The following is a 20193-nucleotide window of genomic DNA, read 5'->3' as shown; positions in this document are numbered from 1 at the left end:
TGTCTGATGTGCTTTTCACATATCAAGTGTTGTAATCACTACACCACTTGCCATCACTTCTGTTGAAAATCACATATCCTTGCAATTTGGGAATGTCACTGTTCAAAGTGTAAAAGTATAGAGAAATTGAAAGATTCTTCCTGTTCCCATTAGATACCTAGCCCTGTTCTCAGACAGCAAGCTTGGCTCAATGGAAAGTATTAATTTTTACTTTCCACTGGCTGGTTTACAGAGTTCAGAATAGACATGATGTGTAGGCTGAAAATGGGTTTCACACAGAGTTCAGAGCTTCATGTTTTCTTACATTTGTGTAAGCAAAATACAGCTTTAGAACTACAACAGAAAGGGCTGGGTATTCATGATGCATATACATATTTTCTATTCTTTACGTACTTACTGAAATAATTTCAGAATGAAGACAAGAAGTGAATGTTCACAGTATCTGCACTTTTTATCTCTCATTGGTGGATTGCCTAAAAGGCATTTAAAATTAATTAAATTTAAAGCAAAATTAATTAACTAAAATTAAAAATAATTCATTACTGCCATATTACACGAAACCTACAACTGAAGAAAAGGCTGCTTTTAAAGCTGCAAAAATAATTCATCAGAACATTCACAGATCACAATACAGGGAGAGTAAGTATCAGGAGAGAAATACGTAATACAATGAGCTACAGAGTACAATTCCATGTATGGTCTAGCATTATCAGTGAGGAATAGTATAGAGGTGATTACCATATTCATATTTTCTGTATACATCCTTTGTTTTTCTTACTCCCAACCTCTGGAAAGAACTATCATGTCTGCTTTAAAAACTGCATGCTTTAATACTGCTGACAACATAAATGGGTTTGTACCCTTCTTAGTACTGTACACCATTACGAATTTAAAAAATTTTTGGTGCTTAGGGTGTCACTGTTCTTGCGCACACCAGAGCTACTTTGGCTGAAAGCTGCAGTTGGAGGCATTTTCTCCTAGACAACCTGCCCTGCAAGCTCTCACATCAGCACTTGCAGTTGAACAGAGAAATACCCTGAATATCATTGTCCTGGGTTCAGGATCATTTCCATTACTGCTTTGCACTGTAGAATGCACATATTTCTGTGCATCTGGAAGTTTGTTAGGTAGTTATCCGAAACTGCTATGCACCTGACACCAACATTATGGTGGAAAAAAACCCAAACCAAGCAACAGCTGATTTTATTAAAATGCAAAGCTTTCAACATTTACATAGTGACAGATACCCCAAATTAGATATCAGAATCTTAAACACAAAGGAGTTTTCTCTTTCATCCAGCTAATGAGCTACCTTTGTAATATGTTCCCTTATGAACAGATCTCTCTCCCACCTGTTGCCTCCCATTAGCAGGATACTGTACAAGAACCAGCCTGCCTGCATGTAGCTAGTCTCTGCCTGTGGATTCTCTTCAAAGCTTAATCATTTCCACAGAAATGTCTTGTAATTCCTAGACCAGGTACTTAATCACAGTATCTATTTTGAACACTTTTTCAGAAGTACAGACTGTTTTTTCTTGACATGTAAAAGATACTTCAAAAATGCTTAAGTTCATTGGGCAAAGCCAAATATCATCTAGCTAGACAACAAAAATATCATTAAGAATGAAAGCAAAGGTTAATGACCAGAATGGTACTTAATTTGACTATAAATTAATAGCTTGTCCATTACGAATAAAGTACTGTGCATGCATGGAGGAGAGAAGCAGTTCAAATCTCAAATTGTAACTCCTTATATAGCACACAGTGAAAATCACAAATCATACAAATGCATGAAGAACAACAATGAATGGGGCTCATTATCAGGTCTTGATAGAGAGCAGACATAAAAGCAACCTACATATTGGGATTAGCAACATAAAATTTAAGCAAATAATCTTTGTTGGATTGACACAGAAGCCTGGGAGAAACTGCAAGTGCTCATATTGGAAGCAACTATTCAGTAAGTGTTCACAGCATAGACTGGTTTGGATTGGAAGGGATGCTAAAGATCATCTACCCCCCTGTCATGGGCAGGGACACCTTCTACTAGACCAGGGTGCTCAAAGCCCCATCCAGCCTGGTCTTGAACACTGCCAGGGATGGGGCCGCCACAACTTCCCTGGGCAACCTGTGCCTGTGTCTCATCAACCTCACAGTAAAGAATTTCTTCCATATATCTAACATAAATACCATAGAGTAGTTAGGGTTGGAAAGGACCTTAAGATCATCTAGTTCCAACCCCCCTGCTATGGGCAGGGACACCTCACACTAAACCATGTCACCTAAGGCTCTGTCCAACCTGGCCTTGAACACCACCAGGGATGGAGCATTCACAGCTTCCTTGGGCAACCCATTCCACTGCCTCATCACCCTTACAGTAAAGAATTTCCTCCTTATATGCAATCTAAACTTCCCCTGTTTATACCCTCTTTCAGTTTAAAACCATTCTGCCTTGTCCTGTTCCTACATGCACTTCTAAATGTCCCTCTCCATATTTCCTGTAGGCCTCCTTTAGGCGCTGGAAGCTGCTCTAAGGTCTCCCTGGAGTGTTCTCTTCTCCAAGCTGAACAAGCCAAACTCTCTCAGCTTGTCTCCATAGCAGAGGTGTTCCAGCCTTCAGAGCATCTTTGTGGCCCCCTCTGGACTTGCTTGAGCAGGTCCACATCCCTCTTGTGTTGGAGACCCCAGAGCTGAACACACTACTCCAACAGGGGGTCTTATGACAGCAGAGTGGAGGGAGAGAATCACCTCCCTAAACCGGCTGGGCATGCTCCTTTTGATGCAGCCCATGACATGATTGGCTTTCTGGGCTGCCTTTCCAGTTTAGAGACAAGGATATCATGCAGGACTGTGTCAAATGCTTTGCATGAGTCCAGGTAGATGATGTCAGTTGTTCTTCTCTTATCCACCAATGCTGTGACCCCATTGAGGAAGGCTCCCAAATTTGTCAGGCACAATAAGATCTTAGTGAAGCCCTTAGTGAAGGTTGGCTGTCACCAACCACCCCCTTATTGTCCATGTGCCTTAGCATAGCTTCTAGAGGGATCTGCTCTATGATCTTGCCAGGCACAGAAGCGAGACTGACTGTCCTGTAGCTCCCTGGGTCTTTTTTTCCTTTTTAAAACTGGAGGCTATGTTTCCCTTGTGTTCATTCTTTATCTTGCAGTTGCAGTTTAATTCTATTGCAGGTTTTTAAACTTCTTTTAAAAAGCAGAATGTGTGTATTTTGCATTGCTGTGATAGCCAACCCGCACAATACACTAAATCAACTCAATAGAAAAAGAACAGAGGAATATTAAAACTGTTGCAGATGCCAAACTTCTGTCTGGAAGGCATACTGGCATAGAGTGTATATGGATATGCACCCCAGATTTACAGATTTTGTCCAACTTTGGACTTGTAGAATTTTTGTGTGGAAAAAAAATACCTGCCTTATGCACAAATGATGCACAAACGCCTTAATGTAGATGGGTATGCACACCATCACTTTCTTTTTTCCAACGTACAAGTGCACGTGCAGCTGTTCGCTTTCAATTCATTATCTCTCATCAATGAGCATTTACTTGGCCTTTCATCTTCAAGCAGTAACTCCAAGTTTGACAGATAAATCATAGAAAAAGACATCATATCTAGCCAGGCAGTCAGAAACACCATCTACTGAGACCCATTCTGTAACACATAGGGCTCTTTGCAACAGGCTTATAATCAAGAGGTAAACACATCCTCAATACAAAATGAAGAAAAATCTTCTTGCCTCATTCAGATTCATGGCAAAACCCACATCAACTTCATGGAAAGCTGAACTAGCCTCAAAGCAATATAGCACTGTAAGGCCCTAATGCACTACACTATGCTTGCTGTTCCTTCTGGGCCCAATTCACCATAATCATAACTATGTACCCATTTGGGATGAAATTTTAATTTCCAGCAACTGGCCTTTATCTGTTCATGCCCTTTCCCAATGACAAAATAACCTGACACTTGAGAATTTTTTTTCAGCCTTACAAATCCCCTTCTGTGGCTCATAGCATGACCACATGAATGAACAGAATTAAGGGAACAAGCAGCCAGGCCGGAAACTCTTCAAGCTTGCATTTGGCTAGAATGATTCCACATGCATTAAGCTAATTATTTTGCCAAACTTACACCTTTCTTCTGTGTCCTTTTATCAGTAGCACAAATTACGATGGCCTTACTTGCTTTGTCCAATCAGAATTTCAAGCAGATGTTACAAAGCATTTTTATCTGGGGTAAAAAATTAATTTCACTATGAATTACAAAGGAATCTAGATGCAAATGATGTCTGTGGCACATTAAATAGTGCATTAGTTACAGTTAACTCAGTGACAGTAATGTCTGTGTGAAAACTACAGTCTCTCATTTTAAAGACTTTTTTCTGCCCTTCCTGCCTGAAAAAAAACAGTTCTTACTACAAACAACAATCCTCTGTTTACAAAGGAGAAACTATAGTAGCAACAGAAGCAGAGGAGAATTCTGCCACAACTAATTCAGAAATAAGTGCCACTCATAAAATGGGTTCCACTCATTCATGTCATTAGCCAAGGGTTTTAGAATTCTAATTACATATTAAACCTATTTTAGTACTACAAATATTCTGATAGGTATCATGTGTGACACTATCAGTGTTTAACTTGGCATTCTAAGTAGGTAGAAGAAAGCTCTGTATTTCAGCATAGCATTCTAGGCCCTTCTCTATTACTCTTCCTTCTGAAACAAAACTACCTCATTTACCCTGAGCTCACTAACTTTTAGCTATCTGATTTTACAATTCTGTCTGTCTCACCCTTCTCTCCTACCCAACGCAAATATCTACTTTATAAATAAAAATGGACCTTAAGTGACATTTATTTAATAAGCATTCAGCCAGACTCACTTCCAGAAGCTTTCTGCACCCTGGTGGCTCTTACTCAAGATCTGAGTCCTACAACCCAGCCATGACCACAGCGGCTATAATAGGCAAATGAAAAGTAAATTCATCCCAGCTCTTACCTGACCATGGTTGTGAAGACTTAAGTCCAGTCCACATGTAAATTCAGTATGATGCTCAACTGTTTCCAGCAAAGGGTTAGGCTTGGAAAAGTCCCAGAATCTACAGAAAGAGGGAAGAAAGGAGAGGGGCAGGGGAATAAAAAAAAAAAATAAAAATCAAACAAATCACAATTAAAGTAATTGAAAGGCCATTTAAAAAAAAATATAATGCAAGATATTGACAAATCTGTTGCTGCCAGGATATTTAAAAAAGCAAACTCATCCACTTAGGAAACATAACAGATCATACTCCCGCAAAGCCATCTGCTGATTTGCATAAACTCCACTGGGCAAAACCATCTTTGCCTCCTATTGCAGAAACTGAGATCAAAGTTGGCATCAAAGAGCAGCCATTGGGACATTATTAAAACAGAACAAAATGAAGGTTAACATACTCTTATGTTTCTTGATGGCTGGGGAATTTTATCCCTGAAAGACATTCGCACAATTTACAGTTTTGCTCAGTTTTTCATCTTGCTTACTATGGAGTCTTTATTTACTGAAAACTACACATTCATTTAGAAATACTGGTCATTCCCAGTGTCAAATTTGAGACCCATCTTAAATTTGTTCCTATAAAACAAAATTTTATAATTTATTAATAAATTTGTATTACAAAGATCACTTGCATTATGCAGTTAATACCTCTAATTTGTATTTCAAAAAGCATTTTTTCCTTTGATAGAAATGCTCAGAAGATTTCTGAAGTGCTCTCATTATCCCAGTTACTGCCTTGTTAGATGCAGTGTCCACCAATGCAGTTAACAACAAGGATAAGACAAGTGTAAGAGGAGATGGAATGAAAGTATAGGTACAGATAACGTCAGTCATGAGAAAAGGACTCAGGAATAGAACTTTCAGATAATAACACGCTGACAAGACACCATATGATGGCAGAAAAGAAAGGTTTGTTTTCTTTTTTGCATTGCATATACTGCTTAGAAAAGTCCACAGGACAGAAAGCACAGCACATTTTGTGGGCTGGCTGCTGTACTCAAATTTTCTACAGCTCAAATTTTCACACAGTGGTCAACTGTATGCTTTTCTTCTTCTGCAACAAGCACAGAGGTCACTCGGCCTTGCTGCTACTGGAGAAGGTAATAATACTTAATAAGAACAGTTCATTATCAGACCAACTACACTGAAAGCACTGTATGTACAAACCAATTCAGGTAAAATAGCAAACACTGGAGCCAACAGGGTCAGTTTGTTTAAGGTGTAGATGTTATTTCGTTCATAAACGAGGAGAGTGGTATCAGCACAATGGATATGCCATAGCAACAACCCTCTTAACTTTTTCCTAGTACCTGAGATCTAACATAAATAACTTATTTTGCAAGAGAGAGGAGCAAAAGACCACCTCAGCATTTTCATTCTCCCACATTTGTTCCTAAGGCAAGAAACAGATCTCATTGTTTCTAAATAATAGTGATGGCCTTCCTTACCACATTAGCTCTATACTAAATCTTGAAAGACAATATGCTCATAACTGAAAACTAAGATTAAAGGAGACAACTTCTGATCCACATGAGCAAAAACTCAGAAAAGACTTTCTAATAAATTTAAAAGATCATAGGGCAATTTGGTGTTTGTTGTATGGAGTCACGTTTGCAAAAAGTCAGAAGCAGTACAGAGTTTAAGAGTACTGCAACTCGGTTCACATTCTACAGACTGTCACATGTTTTTATATGTGAAAATAATTACTAGTGAAAGCTCAAAAAAAAGAAAATGGTTCTCAGGACTGAGAACCACGGATGAATGACTAATTAATGATGCCTTTCATATCAACCTTACAGTCCAAAGTGAAAAACTCAGCAGCCCAGCTTCCAAAACTAGCATGGTGACAACATATTTTGCTCAGAGTGAATTTCCATTGCATTCTGAAGACTGAAAGCACAATGCAAGTTTTCTAATACAGTGTTTACCCCAGCAGGATAGCTGTAGAGCAAAATGAAGATGCATTCATAACACAAATAGGTGTGCTTGCATTACTTTAATTGTAGCTGTACCTATGCAGTTGGCAGTATGAATTTCAACAGGAAGCCAGAGAATCACATAGGCTTTTAGGGTCCCTTACAGGTTTGTAGAGCCTGTACAATCACAGGTGTGCCACTTGGATGGAACTGCCAGTTTCAGCCATATTATGTACATTAAAACTAGCACTCACAAGTGCAGTCACATCTGTATTGACCATAGATACCCTGCAACCTATATGAGTACATTTTCTTACACTTTTTTTCCACTGGAACTGTTGAAAGTATTCCTTTTCTCTCATTTCTTGACAGTTTTTTACTTGTTTTACATGTACTTCACATGCATGTATACTGCAAGCAACTGCTTATTCTAAACAAGCCATTATGCAAAGATAAAAAGCCTGTCTTCGTACCACCCACAGCAGTATCACAGAAGTCTATCTTCCTCCCCTACCAAAACACTTTTACCAACCCCCATTATTGTTTCTCCTGCTCCCTACCATGTCCTCCTTCCTACTCTACCTTCACATCTCCTGCCCCTGCCCCTTCACCGCTGGCTGGGAAAAAAACGCAGCAAGTATCATTTCAGGTTCCAGTGTCTGTACAAGGAAATACAATGCATATGTTGTGGCAGCCTACTGCTGCATGCTAAGGAGTCAGCAGACCAGCAAGCAGATTAGACAGGTGGTGCTTGTCTTTTGTCTTCCTTAAGGTAATACTTTGGATTTCCCTCTCTTGTATGCTCATGAGTTTTCATTAAATTTGTACAGGCTCAGCAAATTTAGACTACAACTTCCCTGTCATATCCAATTAAGTTTTCAATATGTTCAAATGTTACTTCAGGAAATGTATCTGGGAAAATGCACAGATGGAAGCACAAAGAACACAACTCCTGAAGTCCACTTCCTTCTGGGAAACAAAATATTTATGACAAATATGTATTTGTGAAAGCTTTACTGATGTTCTTAGGTTTTAAATTTTCTTCATACATTGTATTTTTAGGTGGCTGCGAATCAGATATTTAGAGGCTGACTTCCATAAAAAACAACTCAAAGACCAATGCCACCATGCACTTGCAACCACATCAGGCAGAAGTTACAGTAGCATATGGATGCATATAATCAGTAAGTTTTCAAGAGCAACCCAGAACTCAGTGTTAGTTTACTACCCATATATCACACATTTAATTTTCCTGCTTCCATTCTCTAATCCCTATGCAAAGATAGCTACCTGTAAAAGTTCTTCCTGCAAACTAGAAAAACTTCTGAGTAAGCTACTTTTGGATACAGGATAATCAGGGCAATGTTGTTACTTCAGGCATTAACTGGGAACTGAAAATCTAACTATTTCCACAATACTATCTTTTAGAAATTATTTCATTAAAGTTACAGTAAAGTATCAACATTATGAAACTGCTCAGGTACAGAAGAAAGCCCTTATTCAAAGTATTATCTTCCATAAGCATGAAAGAAAAGAGGCAGAATTGATTGAAAGCCAAATCAAATGGAAGAAAATCTAAAAAATTAATTCTGAAATAGGTTTTGAGTTTGCTCCAGTAGCATAGTTCTTCCCTAAGGACTCAATGTATATGCTTTATTTCAAAGTAACTTTTGCTAAAATTCTCACTTAGTTTACTTCCTATAAACTGTATGAGAAAACAAACCACCTATGGGAGTATGACCCTACATATGCATCACTGTTTTTTCTTATTACATGTGTAAGTTGATGTCCTGAAAATGAAATTCCATGCATTTTGCTATAAGGTAAAATGGCAAATTATCTGTTTCAATTCTTCAGCCACAATATAACAGAATAACTTCTAAGAACAACTTAGTTACTAGCCTTCATAATATCCCTTTTGAAGATCTGAAAGTTTGCAAAACTTACCATTAACTTTACTACTTTACTCCAAACAATGATTGAGAATAACTCTCATCATCACATGCTTAAAGCCATAATATATTTTAATCATCACCCGACTGAGGTACCAACCAAAGATCCTAAACCAGAAACAGAGTGCGCTGAAAAACAGGGCATGCTCACAAAATTAAGACACTTCTTGTCACTAAGAAGTTCTATCTGATTTAAGAAATCCAAGTGAGAAACTCCATTTAGGCAAGTATATGCTTTCTCTAGTACTTTTAAATGAAAACAAGGTGCAGGCCGAGATGCAGCATCACATGCTAGTCTAATCCAGTAAAAAGAAGACATGAGCCTTCATAGGCTGGCTGGCATACAAGAGTAGTAAATTCACTGCTGCTGACAGTAATTTAAGCATAGTTATGAGAGTGAAGTTATCCAGCTGTTTGTTCCCCAATTTCTCCCCAAAACAGGAATTAACTAAAAGGGGATGGCAACTAATAGCTTACGGACGTGTGTGTTCTCATCAGAGCTTTTAGATATTCCCCATTCTTTGGTATCATAATCCTAGACTGGAGCTTGAGTTCATTTTGAGACACGCCGCACTCTTCATCAAGCACTGGGAAATGTCAGTTGGCAAAAAATGGTTAAGTCAGGTGCCTGGGATATACAGTAGTGGTTGTCGCTAACCTTCTGTAGGTATGTGTGCTGTCTCTCAGTGACTCTGTTTCCTTATCTGTCCACAAAAAAAAAAAACACCTTGACTTTGCCTTCCAGACAGAATACGTTTTGTAGAGAAAGATTTAAATGTATTTGTATGACAAACAGAAATAATAGATAGCTTCACAACCAAAAAGGAAAAGGGGATTATTTAGAAGAAACAAGAAAAAACCCTGAAAAATCCCCAAATATCCTTTTGCTGTTTTTTTCAACATTATAGTGCTATTTATAGCACCAGAAAATTTATTTTCATAGCTAAAATATATTAGTCTATTTATGAGATTGAATCATTTGCCAAGTAGCTCCTGCAACCAACACTCCTAGTTCTCAGAGGAATTGCATCTTGTAATATTTATTTCAAAACTAGCATGTGCAGGCAGGAAAATGCCAGTGAACTTAAAAAAAGACAAGGACCTGGATATTCATTTAGATGTCAAAATATTTACCACAAAATTTTAATTATTGTTTTAATCCAAAATGAACACATGTAAGAGAACAGATATGCTTTACACTAGCATATGAGTTATTTTGACTAATTCTGTAGTTGCAAGAGACAGTTACATTGTAAATGAAAAGTACACGAAGTTCTGAATTTTATTTTCACCAGATGTAATGCCCAAAGCTCTGACTAGCACTGGCAACCAGGGGAATTAAAAAGAGCGAATGAGCAAACACCTTTTCACCCTGAGGAAAAAAAAAGGGGGGGGGAGGGGAAGGGAAAAAGAAAAAAAAGACAAGGACAATTAACTGCAGTGAAAACCAGTTTCTCTTCTGAGCAGCATTACTGCACAAGTTCTCAAGATTTCTTTTGATCCAAGTTACTGAACTTGTACTTTGTGATGGAGAGCTGGAGAGAGTGGTTTACCTTAAAGCATCTTGAAGAGATGGTGTTCAGTACAGTACAACTTTCACCAAAAATCATCTTACTGCCTCAGAGACAAGCTTCTGTGAATGCACTTCAAGATTTGGCCTGATATCAGCTTAATGAAGTCCTATAATTTATCAAATCTTTTGAGTTGGTGAGCACTGTCTGTGACTAATGCACCAACATGTTTTTTCAATACTGAAGAGAGTCCAAAAATACAGAATAGTGATTCCAGTAAGAGATGACACCGATGTTCTTTCAAACTGAATTTTGATAGAGATAACGTTTAAGAACATGCATGCAGATCTAAATCAGTTTTGGAAATATTAAGTACTTTGTGCATTTCCTGGCATTTTAATGATTCATTTCTGTTAAAACTGCTCCTTAAGTAACCTGCATTTTTCCTGAACTCTTCCAAAGAGTAAGGAAATGGTACAGAAAAAAAAAATGTTTCAATGGCATTTACCAGACAGAAGTTAAACCAAACTCATTACACCCAAGTATGTAAAACTCAAGTTAAAATTTACCCTCTTTTTTCTTAGCCCCCAGTATGAAGCTGACGTGAAATAGTTTTCTTTTCAGTGGCTTTACCACAGTGCACACATGCAATCACTGACTGGTTTTGTTTGGAAGGGACCTTAAATATCATGTAGTTCCAACCCCCCTGCAATGAGCAGTGACACCTTCCACTAGACCAGGTTGCTCAAAGCTCCAACCAGCCTGGCTTTGAACACTGCCAGGGATGGGGCATCCACAGCTTCTCTAAGCAACCTGTACCAGTGCCTCACCAACCTCACAGTGAAGAATTTCTTCCTAACATAAATCTACCTCTTTCAGTTTAAAGCCATTCCTCTCATCACTACATGCTATGTCCACTACAATCATTATACTATTTGCAAAGGATGAAGCTAAGCATTGTTAACTTTGCTTTCAACCAACTATTTTTTGCTTTTAGATATCCAGTTATAATTATGTGACAAACTAGCTATTTTACCAGAAACAAGCAAAACCTCTGCCTCTTACCTGACAGTTGAGTAATCTTATCTAAGATTTGTATTTGTCTGGTTAAACTATAAAGCTTCAGTAACTTTTAAGATCAGAAAGCTTAAACAGTAAGCTATGCTGTACAGATTTATCTACTATATTTTATTGCTTACTTACAATTCTAAGCTTCAAACAAAATGTTAAAGAAAATAAAAGACCCTATTATAAGTAAGCTGCTATTAAAATAACACTGTATCAATGAACCTGTTTTTAAAGGGCTGTTACATCATACTGCTCTATGAATTACTTTTAAATGTGGCTGAAGTCACAGGCCTTCAGTAGATGTAGCCATGTACAGAATCTGGACTTGCCTTTTACATTTTAAATATTTATCAAGTATTTTTGTTCTTAAATTGAAATGTATATATAGTTATGTCCACGTGTCTGTATATGCCTGTGCATATGTGACAGAATGTGTACATGCACGTGCATGTGGAGTGGATGGTGTATCCAGTCAAATTCTCAACATTTCTAAGTGAACTCCACTTTTTACTGTGCGTTATGCTCCTTCTTGCAAATGACAGCACAGGATATGTAGTACAGGTACAACATGGTCATCATTTTATATCCTTTAAAGTAGATGTTCCCGAAGCGCTGTCATTACAAATTTCCTCCATTATACAGATTATTTTGCTTGTGCCTCCTTTTCCAAAGACTTTCACCTGGTCTTCTCTGTTGTTTGTTCACTCATACCAAACATACCAAGTCCAGCAACTAACAGTTTTAGAAAACTAAAAATCTGTACTTCATCTTTTCAACCCCACCCTCTACCCCTAGTGACAAGAACTAATTGTTTGGAATGAAAAGTAATTCTTAGTGTGGCATTTTGTGAAAAGATTCCCAAGCTCTTCATTTAGAGATACACTGGTATATAAGCTAGGAGCTCTCCCCATGTTTACTGACAGCTTCAACATATGAAAATTTCAGAGCTGAAATTGCAGTAGATTTCGGTACTGCATGAAGCACATTAATGCTAAACCTGAAGGACGCACAGTTGGTGTCAAAACTGGGAAGAGCATGACAATACAATCAAGTCACTTCAATGCATCAGTATGCTGATTATTAGTCTTACCGCTCATACAAGGCCACTGGAAGAAATCAATTATCAGTTTTTATTTTAGACCTAGAAGACTTTTGAAAAACTGTATGCTGCAAACCAGCTGGCACTGCATCAGGAAAGAGTGCTAAGATCCCATAAATAACCTTTCACAGACCACTGTGCAGTATTCTGAGAAGAGTGTTTTAAACATAAATAAAATTAAGCACTTTATGCAAGACAGAATGCTGGTACAGCAGCCTAGAAAGTTACACACACATGGACATCACAGCACTTATACTGTCAGGCTCCTAGCACCAACCACAACCATGGGTATCACTGGCAAGGTGCTCCCTTTATTACAGTAAGGGAAAGAGAACAGATCTCCCACAGATGGGTCCACCATCACCCCCACCCCCAGGAAGCAGCAGCAGGATCTCCCTGCAGCCTAGGACCTGAAAGGCAACATCTTCTCTAGCACTGTTGAGGTTAGGACTCAGATATGTCAAGAACAACTGCTCCAGCAACTGTCTCCCTGTGGAATGAGACCATTGTCACTGTACACTTTCAAGCAGTCCCACACCATCTACAGCAGAGCTCTGGAGCCCCTTTGCACCCCTGCGTGTTTCTGTTAGCTGCATTCTGGGTGCTGCAACCAAGAGGCTGGATGAAAACAGTCTTCCAGCTATACCACTCTCCCACTAAGACTTTTGAAAGCATACAAAATTCTTACAGTGCTTAACATGCTAGCTTCATGATGCAACTTTATATGATGTTATGGAACAAGACTAGATTTATATAAATTTATGATTTAAAAATATTTACAGACAATGATAGTTAGCAACATTTCCCTTACAAAAGAGAACCTTTCCATGTCTGGTGTCAGACCACTTAGGACATAATCAGAAGTGACACTAATTTTGATGATTTGGGCAAGTCACTTATGGAGGCAAGAAGGCTTCTCCCATTTGTAAATGTCCTGCCTAGTATATTCAGCCCATGTTATAAAATTAAAATGCAAACTAAAGAATGTGATTGAACTATTCAAGAATGTACTTCATAGTGTATCGACTTACAACACTGTGCATCTTAAAAAAGTTCTTATATGAAGTCAAACTTCTTTAGGACTTTTAAACAGCTTTACATCAGCTGTACTGTAAAATCCTCAGCAGAATCAGATATACTGGACAGCCAGGGGAACTTGCAGAAGTACTGGAAGAACTTTAGCATAAACACTGTGAACAATACTAAAGCTTCCTCAGATACTGGTAGGAGAAAAAAATTTGTTAATGAAAAACTTATATAAAAATATGACACGGAAATATAAGAAGTCACCCACCTACATTCATTTAAGAGGTTATTACCTTCAGACACTATCACAGCCGGATACAACTACATTCAGCAGAATGATGTGAAAAGGATTACAGAAAGCATCTATCATAGCAGATATCATTCAGAAGAGTCACTTAGCTAACCTTTAAATGAAGAACCGATGCATTTTCGACATAGCTTATGAAGAGAGAAAACACCCGATAGAAACATTAACTGCAATTCAGTATGTCCACTCTAAAACTCTTTTCTAATGCAAACCACATTGAAACAGATTATCTTTCCATTTTTAGCCAATAAAAAGATACCGTACCTCACAGTAAAATCATAGGAGCAAGAGGCCAATAAGGTTGCATGGAATGGTGAAAACTGCAAGAAAACAAAACAGAACAACTTTTAAAGTAAAACAATGTGAACATATGCAGTCTTAATATAAACTTACCAAAGTTTAACTATTTAAACTGTCTTAGTAGGTACTACATCATGCTGCAACAAAACTGACTACATCAACAAATTTCCCTGTTATGCTTCTAATTACAATGAACGCTCTATGTGACCCTGGTTTGGTTTGATTTTATTACAGCAGTGCCAAACAACCTTCTTGTAAAGTTAAGAAGTTTTAGGACAGTCATATAAACAGCTGTTAAACTCTGCTTTTGGCTGACAAGCTGAGTATCATCTCATTATATAAAGTAAGTTTCGGAAAAGCTATGTGAGCAGTTTATTATTTTCAGAGAGAGAAAACTTGTGCCATACTACAGAGAATGTAAGCTATATTACTGTCATCAGTTCCATGTCCTAAAGTTTTGAAATTATTTACAGAGATGGGAAAATTGGAGATACGTTGAAAAATTGAAAGCAATATAACATCACTTCATAATTTTCTCCTCTCCTGCAGGGCATTTTATGGGACATGATCTTCTGTGGACTCTTGCAGACAGGTCTAAGAACTGAAGCAGTAAGGATGCAGTTATGCAAAAGCTCTTCACTTTGGCTCCAGCTATTTTACTTCAGTTCCACCTATTTTAAGGTCTGTATTCCTCAACAGCAAATAATGGCGTAACTTCAGTTTGGAATGCAGGTCCCCCAGATCATGGTTCAAATGTTAAGATTTTTTCTGTAAGACTTTCTCTACTACTGACAGCTACTACAAAGTCAAAAGTGCCATAACTGCCCAAGTTGCCAAGAGAGCTGTGTCTGTTGCTGCCTGCTGAATTCTGCTGACAGAGTTCTCTTTACTAGAGCAGAATTGAGGGATGTGCATGCTTGAACTTTACTATCCTCAGATTTCTTAAAAATTTTCTAGAGGAAAAAAAAAAAGCCAAAATGTCTTTTTCTTCTGCACCTCAGAAGGGGGAGAGACAGGTCTGATGTGCAACAAAAACCAACGGCAGACTTCCCACATGCCACCTTTGCATTTTTGTCCACATAGTTTCAGATGAAGCAAAAACATCTTGTCAAGGCTGAAAAGTTTTGTCATTAACCTTAAGTATCCTAGAAACTTACCTAAGCAAACTCTGTCTAAATACTTAGCAGTATTTCAACACGTAAGTTGAAAGAATTTGTGTAATGTCTTTCTGCTACCAAGAGAGTATTTTAAAATTCTGTTCCACTGAACTGTAAGATTCTACAGTTCTATCAACTTAACAGTTGTATGTAAAAAGAAGAGATGCATGTCCAACATTTCATAGATCCCTCATCTAAGTATCCTTTTGAGTAAACTCAAAAACCGTAACTACATTTCAGTATAAGACATTGAAGCCAGCAAAGATATGAGACAATCAAAAGCACCAATGTCAAAATCTCCTGGGAAGAACTCCAGATGACCTCAGTATGCTGATAATGCCCTGTTCTGCAGTGGAAGACCACAAGAAATCTGAAGGAATCCTGACAGTATCATAGTGGGTAGAGTTCTTCGACAGGCTTGGATATGACAATCCATGCAACCCCAAACAAGTGAACAGAATATAGATGACAGACCACTGAAGAGTGTGATTTCATGGTTGGCTTAAGCTAATTTAAGAGTGCACTGCTGCCAAGACTTGTAGTTTTCCCTTTCCTTTCCACTTCAGGCTGTGTGCTCCTGCTCCCCTCCTTTGTGTCAGGGCTTGCAATGATGCGGTTGAGTCACAAATTGAGACAGCTTAGTGATCCAGGCAGAAATCAGTCACTTTTAGGGACAGGATCTTCAGTCAGAGCAATCAGCTGGGCCAGCTTGCTACACAGCTTTCTAATTGCTAGCATCAGCACAATGTAAGAGAAGGGACATCAGTAGGGACAGCTACCTCTATTTAGGCCGAATCCAGGTCTCCATTTAGTATGACTGCTGAATTACACCACACAAGAGCAGATACGCTGCACCACCTCTAAGTGCTGGGCCACATTCTCATACCTCATGTCCACAGGGACCATGTATATCTTGGAAATGGAAGCATAAAATCCTGCTAAGACAGAAGTCATGTACTCTCACATACCTCTCAACTACATGTGTAGACACATATAGCCACCCCACCACCTCCTTAAACCCACTTAGTGAACTGATCTCAGAGGTTGGTGCAAAGAAATTCTACAGCTGGCCAACTCCTAATAATAATTTCAAGGCACATTAAGAAAAGAGGGAGCACGATAAAATGGAAACTCAGACGAGACAATATAAGAATATAAAAATACCCTACCTGGTTAGGCTAACAGCCTTCAAGACCAGTGCTCTATGTTTACATAGCATGGTATTTTAGTTTGTACAGATCACCTCTGATCCTCTCACTATATACCACCGAGAAGAGTCAGGCTTTGTCTTCTCCTTTACGCCAATCATTCATACACAGTGACATGATCCTCCCTAAGCCTTTTCCATGCTAAACAAATCCAGCTCTCAGCCTCTCCTGGTAGGACACAGGTTCCAGTCTCTTAATCTTCTTTGTGGCCCTTTGTTGGATTTACTCCAGTATGTCTGTCTTTCCCTTGTACTGGGAAGCCCAGAACTGGATGCAGCACTCCATATGTGGTTTTACTGGTGCAGTGAGTAGTGGGGAAGGATCACCTGCCTCAGTCTGCTGGCACACTCTTCCTAATGCAGCCCAGGATAATAGGGAGTAGAGAAATTAGAGATGCTATCCCTGTCTAGCTCTTCTAGTACATTTATTGATCCATGAACCTGGTGACACTGCCTGCCTATGCACCCTTCTTGTGCTGAGAGCTAATTCAAGAAGTCTACAATCTGATGTGTAAAACAAGTACTTCCATCTGTTTGCAAATCCACCTACTAGTTTCATCAAGTAACCTTTAGTCCTATTATCACAGGTTATGGTGAATAACAATTCTATAGTCACTTTCTCCATTTCATCATGAAAACAATATGCTATGAATCCCTTAGTGGTATCTTTGAAAAACAGCTCTGCCACTAACTGTCAAAGAGTAAGAATGTGACAGGCTGTACTGATTCATACTGCATTGATTCATCTGTCTTAATGGGTGTCAAACTGGAGTCACAAAATAATCTTGTTTAAAAAACAAACTCACCACTGCTAAATGCTCTTCTGCTGAGAAGAACATTTCACAGAGCCAGGTTAGAGCATGGTCATGCAGGAATTAAAGTACAGAAAAAGACTAGACATCTGCTACCAGTGGGGATAGCAGGCAAGGGTAGCTGGGATAAAGAAAGAGGAGCAGAAGCTTCTCTGGCTGTCTGGCCACAAACTGGAGTTGCTATATGGAACTGCTCCCTACAGCCACACCCTTTTCTGACAAATTACAACCTGAGCACAGTAACTTTTAAAGTTGTTAGAAATACATAAAAAATTCCAAGGGCATGTGAAGTAAAATACCGACCCAGGATAATTTTTTTCTGTCAGTTCAGTCTTCCTAGAAAATATTATAAAAAATACCTGTTCCTGAAAGCCTTTAAAAGGATTATATATTATCTAATATAAAAAAAAATAAGCGCTGATTAATATGAAAATAAAGTATGCATCTAGAATAAATTCTTATCAGTGGTTGATCTAGTAACAGTCAGACCCAGAATGACCATCTGAAGCCTTTCACGTACAAAGTTTCAAAAACTCTTTGAACATACTAACACTTCCTTGTGCTCACAAAACTACATATTCACGAGTTCTATACCTTCCCTTATATGAATATTGACCTTTTGTATGGAGAGAAAAAGGCACAGCACCATTGAAAAAACAAATAAAGGAAGGTATTTCCCCTCTCCCACGTCTCCCTTGTAACTTAGCTCTCAAGCTCTTGAACACTCCTCATGGATAATATATTGACTTTGAAGATGTTATTTACTTCAAAATCCCAGCAAACTGCTAAACATCAAAGTGTTTTACAGTGCTAAACTGAAGGTTTCCAAGAACAGTCACCATAGCATCTAAAATCTTCAACACCTGCTGCGTTTTTTTCCTAGTTATTAGATACTATCTTACTGCTTCCCACAAAAAAAAAAAAAAAAAGGTAGCAATTCAGTGGTGGTCAATGGGGAATAAAATACAACTTACTTTTACTCTTCTGATAGCATAGGTATGACCAAGCAAGATGAACACTGGTTGTCGGATGTTCCGCAAATCCCAGCCTTTCAAGCTACAGTCAACTGCACCAGTTACCAGCAAGTTCTGATGAGTTGATAAAACACAGATATATCAGGAAAATTTAATTATTAAATTGCAGTGAAGCATGTGTTGGCTATAAAAGTTAGGTAAATGAAACAACAGAAATTAATAAATCATAAATGAGGTCTTCAGCATGTAAATTAAAAGAGAACACAGAAATACAAACTGTTTTTCTACTATGGACTATTCTGTCTACTATACAAAAGAATAATCAAAACTTATGATCCAATTGGGCCATATATCTGTTAGAACAACGCTCTTCTGAAGAGGTAGTCATGAATGAGAGCAATAATGCAAGTAGACATATTTTTATAAAGAGAAGATGTATTAATTTTGCAGTAAAAAGCCCTGCTATTTAATGAGAGTGGTTCAGTTAGGAAAACAGTTGGATGAACAGGTTAATACCTCATCATATTTGCACCAGTCACAGCTCAAAATCTCAGCCTCATGGGCTGGTATCACAAGTTTGACTCGTGGGGCTTTCACATCCCAAACTCTTATAGTCTGGTCCCCTGAAACAAAAAAAATCATTCAACATTGTTGAATCAGTTACGGGATACAGTTAATTCACTAGTACTTAGTAGACAACTGCTTCTTAGCTGTATGAGATACAAACTACTATATGAAGACACTCTTCCCAAATAAAGCAAGCACATTATAGGCTCAGAGGCCAGACTGATGCACAAAAGGAATCAGAACTTGCTACTGCTCTTTCATTAGGAAAAAAGCCCAAATAAACAAAACTAAACCAAACACTTCATTTTTTTATTAACGCTTTTTTATTTTTTTGAAGTCTGATTTGATTGAAAGGACATAAGGTAAAATGCTTGCATGACTTTCAATTAAAGGAGGAGTATAAGGTCCATCTAAAAAAGGACTCAGAAAACCAGAATAATGAAAAAACTTTCTCTGCAAGCCAGCTAGGAAAACATGCTTTTGGTACACAGAAAAGTGAGTAGTACTTAAAATGCAACTTAGCTGCAGATTCTTTCAACTAAAGGAAAATTTAAGACACATTACCCGTACTCCTCATGAGCAAAACCTGCACAGTTACTCTCATAATTGAAATATTGGAAGATAAAGTAATTCTTGCTGTAACTGTTACACATATTAAAGGCAATGTCCGCTTTAACCTCAGACCACATACACCTGCACATGTGCACGCACAAACTCAAAGGTTTTCAGAGAGCTATGAATGGTGTCCAGCTTAATTTAAGGCTGCAAATCACCTGAGCCTCTCTTTACCTTCAGTCAGAAATTTGTCTTCTGCTCCTAAAGAACTTTAGCATTTGTGCATACCCTTCTAACAAATTCAGTTCATAATGGCATATAAAGACCTGGAAAACTGCATCAGCTGACAAGACAACCATGCTTTTCACATAAAAATAGGGGTTCCCTTATTAACCCTGAATATTTAGCTCTGTATCAGCAAAACCTGATTGTGCAGCTCATTTGTTTACAGAGAGATAAAATTAATTAAGTTCATTATTATGTCTATGTTCAATCAAGAGACAAAAAAAAAGATCACTACAAGCTATATCCAAACATCCATGAAATTACTATTCTTTCTTTACCGGTAACACTTCTGAAAATCCTCAAATTAGTTATAATTGATAATAGAAATTTCATGCTGTTTAGATACAAGCATTTTGATGGTTTGAGTGCCAAGCTGGTCACTGACTTTAAAATATACAGCTGGGCACCAAA

At 38.1% G+C, this 20193-nt stretch overlaps 1 protein-coding gene across 1 annotated transcript in view; it reads right to left on the bottom strand.

Moving 5' to 3' along the window:
* Positions 1–20193, bottom strand: part of PEX7 (peroxisomal biogenesis factor 7) — a 45364-nt gene that overhangs the window by 9185 nt on the left and 15986 nt on the right. Inside the window, exons 6-9 of the mRNA XM_062639666.1 lie at positions 18892–18998; positions 18376–18489; positions 14190–14245; positions 5011–5110 (exon numbers count right to left, since the gene is read on the bottom strand). Of these exons, the coding sequence (XP_062495650.1) occupies positions 5011–5110; positions 14190–14245; positions 18376–18489; positions 18892–18998 (377 nt within the window). The remainder of the gene's footprint in view (positions 1–5010; positions 5111–14189; positions 14246–18375; positions 18490–18891; positions 18999–20193) is intronic.

The sequence above is a fragment of the Pezoporus occidentalis genome, unplaced genomic scaffold (assembly GCF_034315485.1).
Source record: "Pezoporus occidentalis ecotype Australia unplaced genomic scaffold, CSIRO_AGI_Poc_V1 ctg61, whole genome shotgun sequence".
Lineage (NCBI taxonomy): Eukaryota > Metazoa > Chordata > Aves > Psittaciformes > Psittacidae > Pezoporus > Pezoporus occidentalis.
The sequence above is the reverse complement of the archived record's forward strand: the minus strand, read 5'-3'. Positions and strand labels throughout refer to the sequence as shown.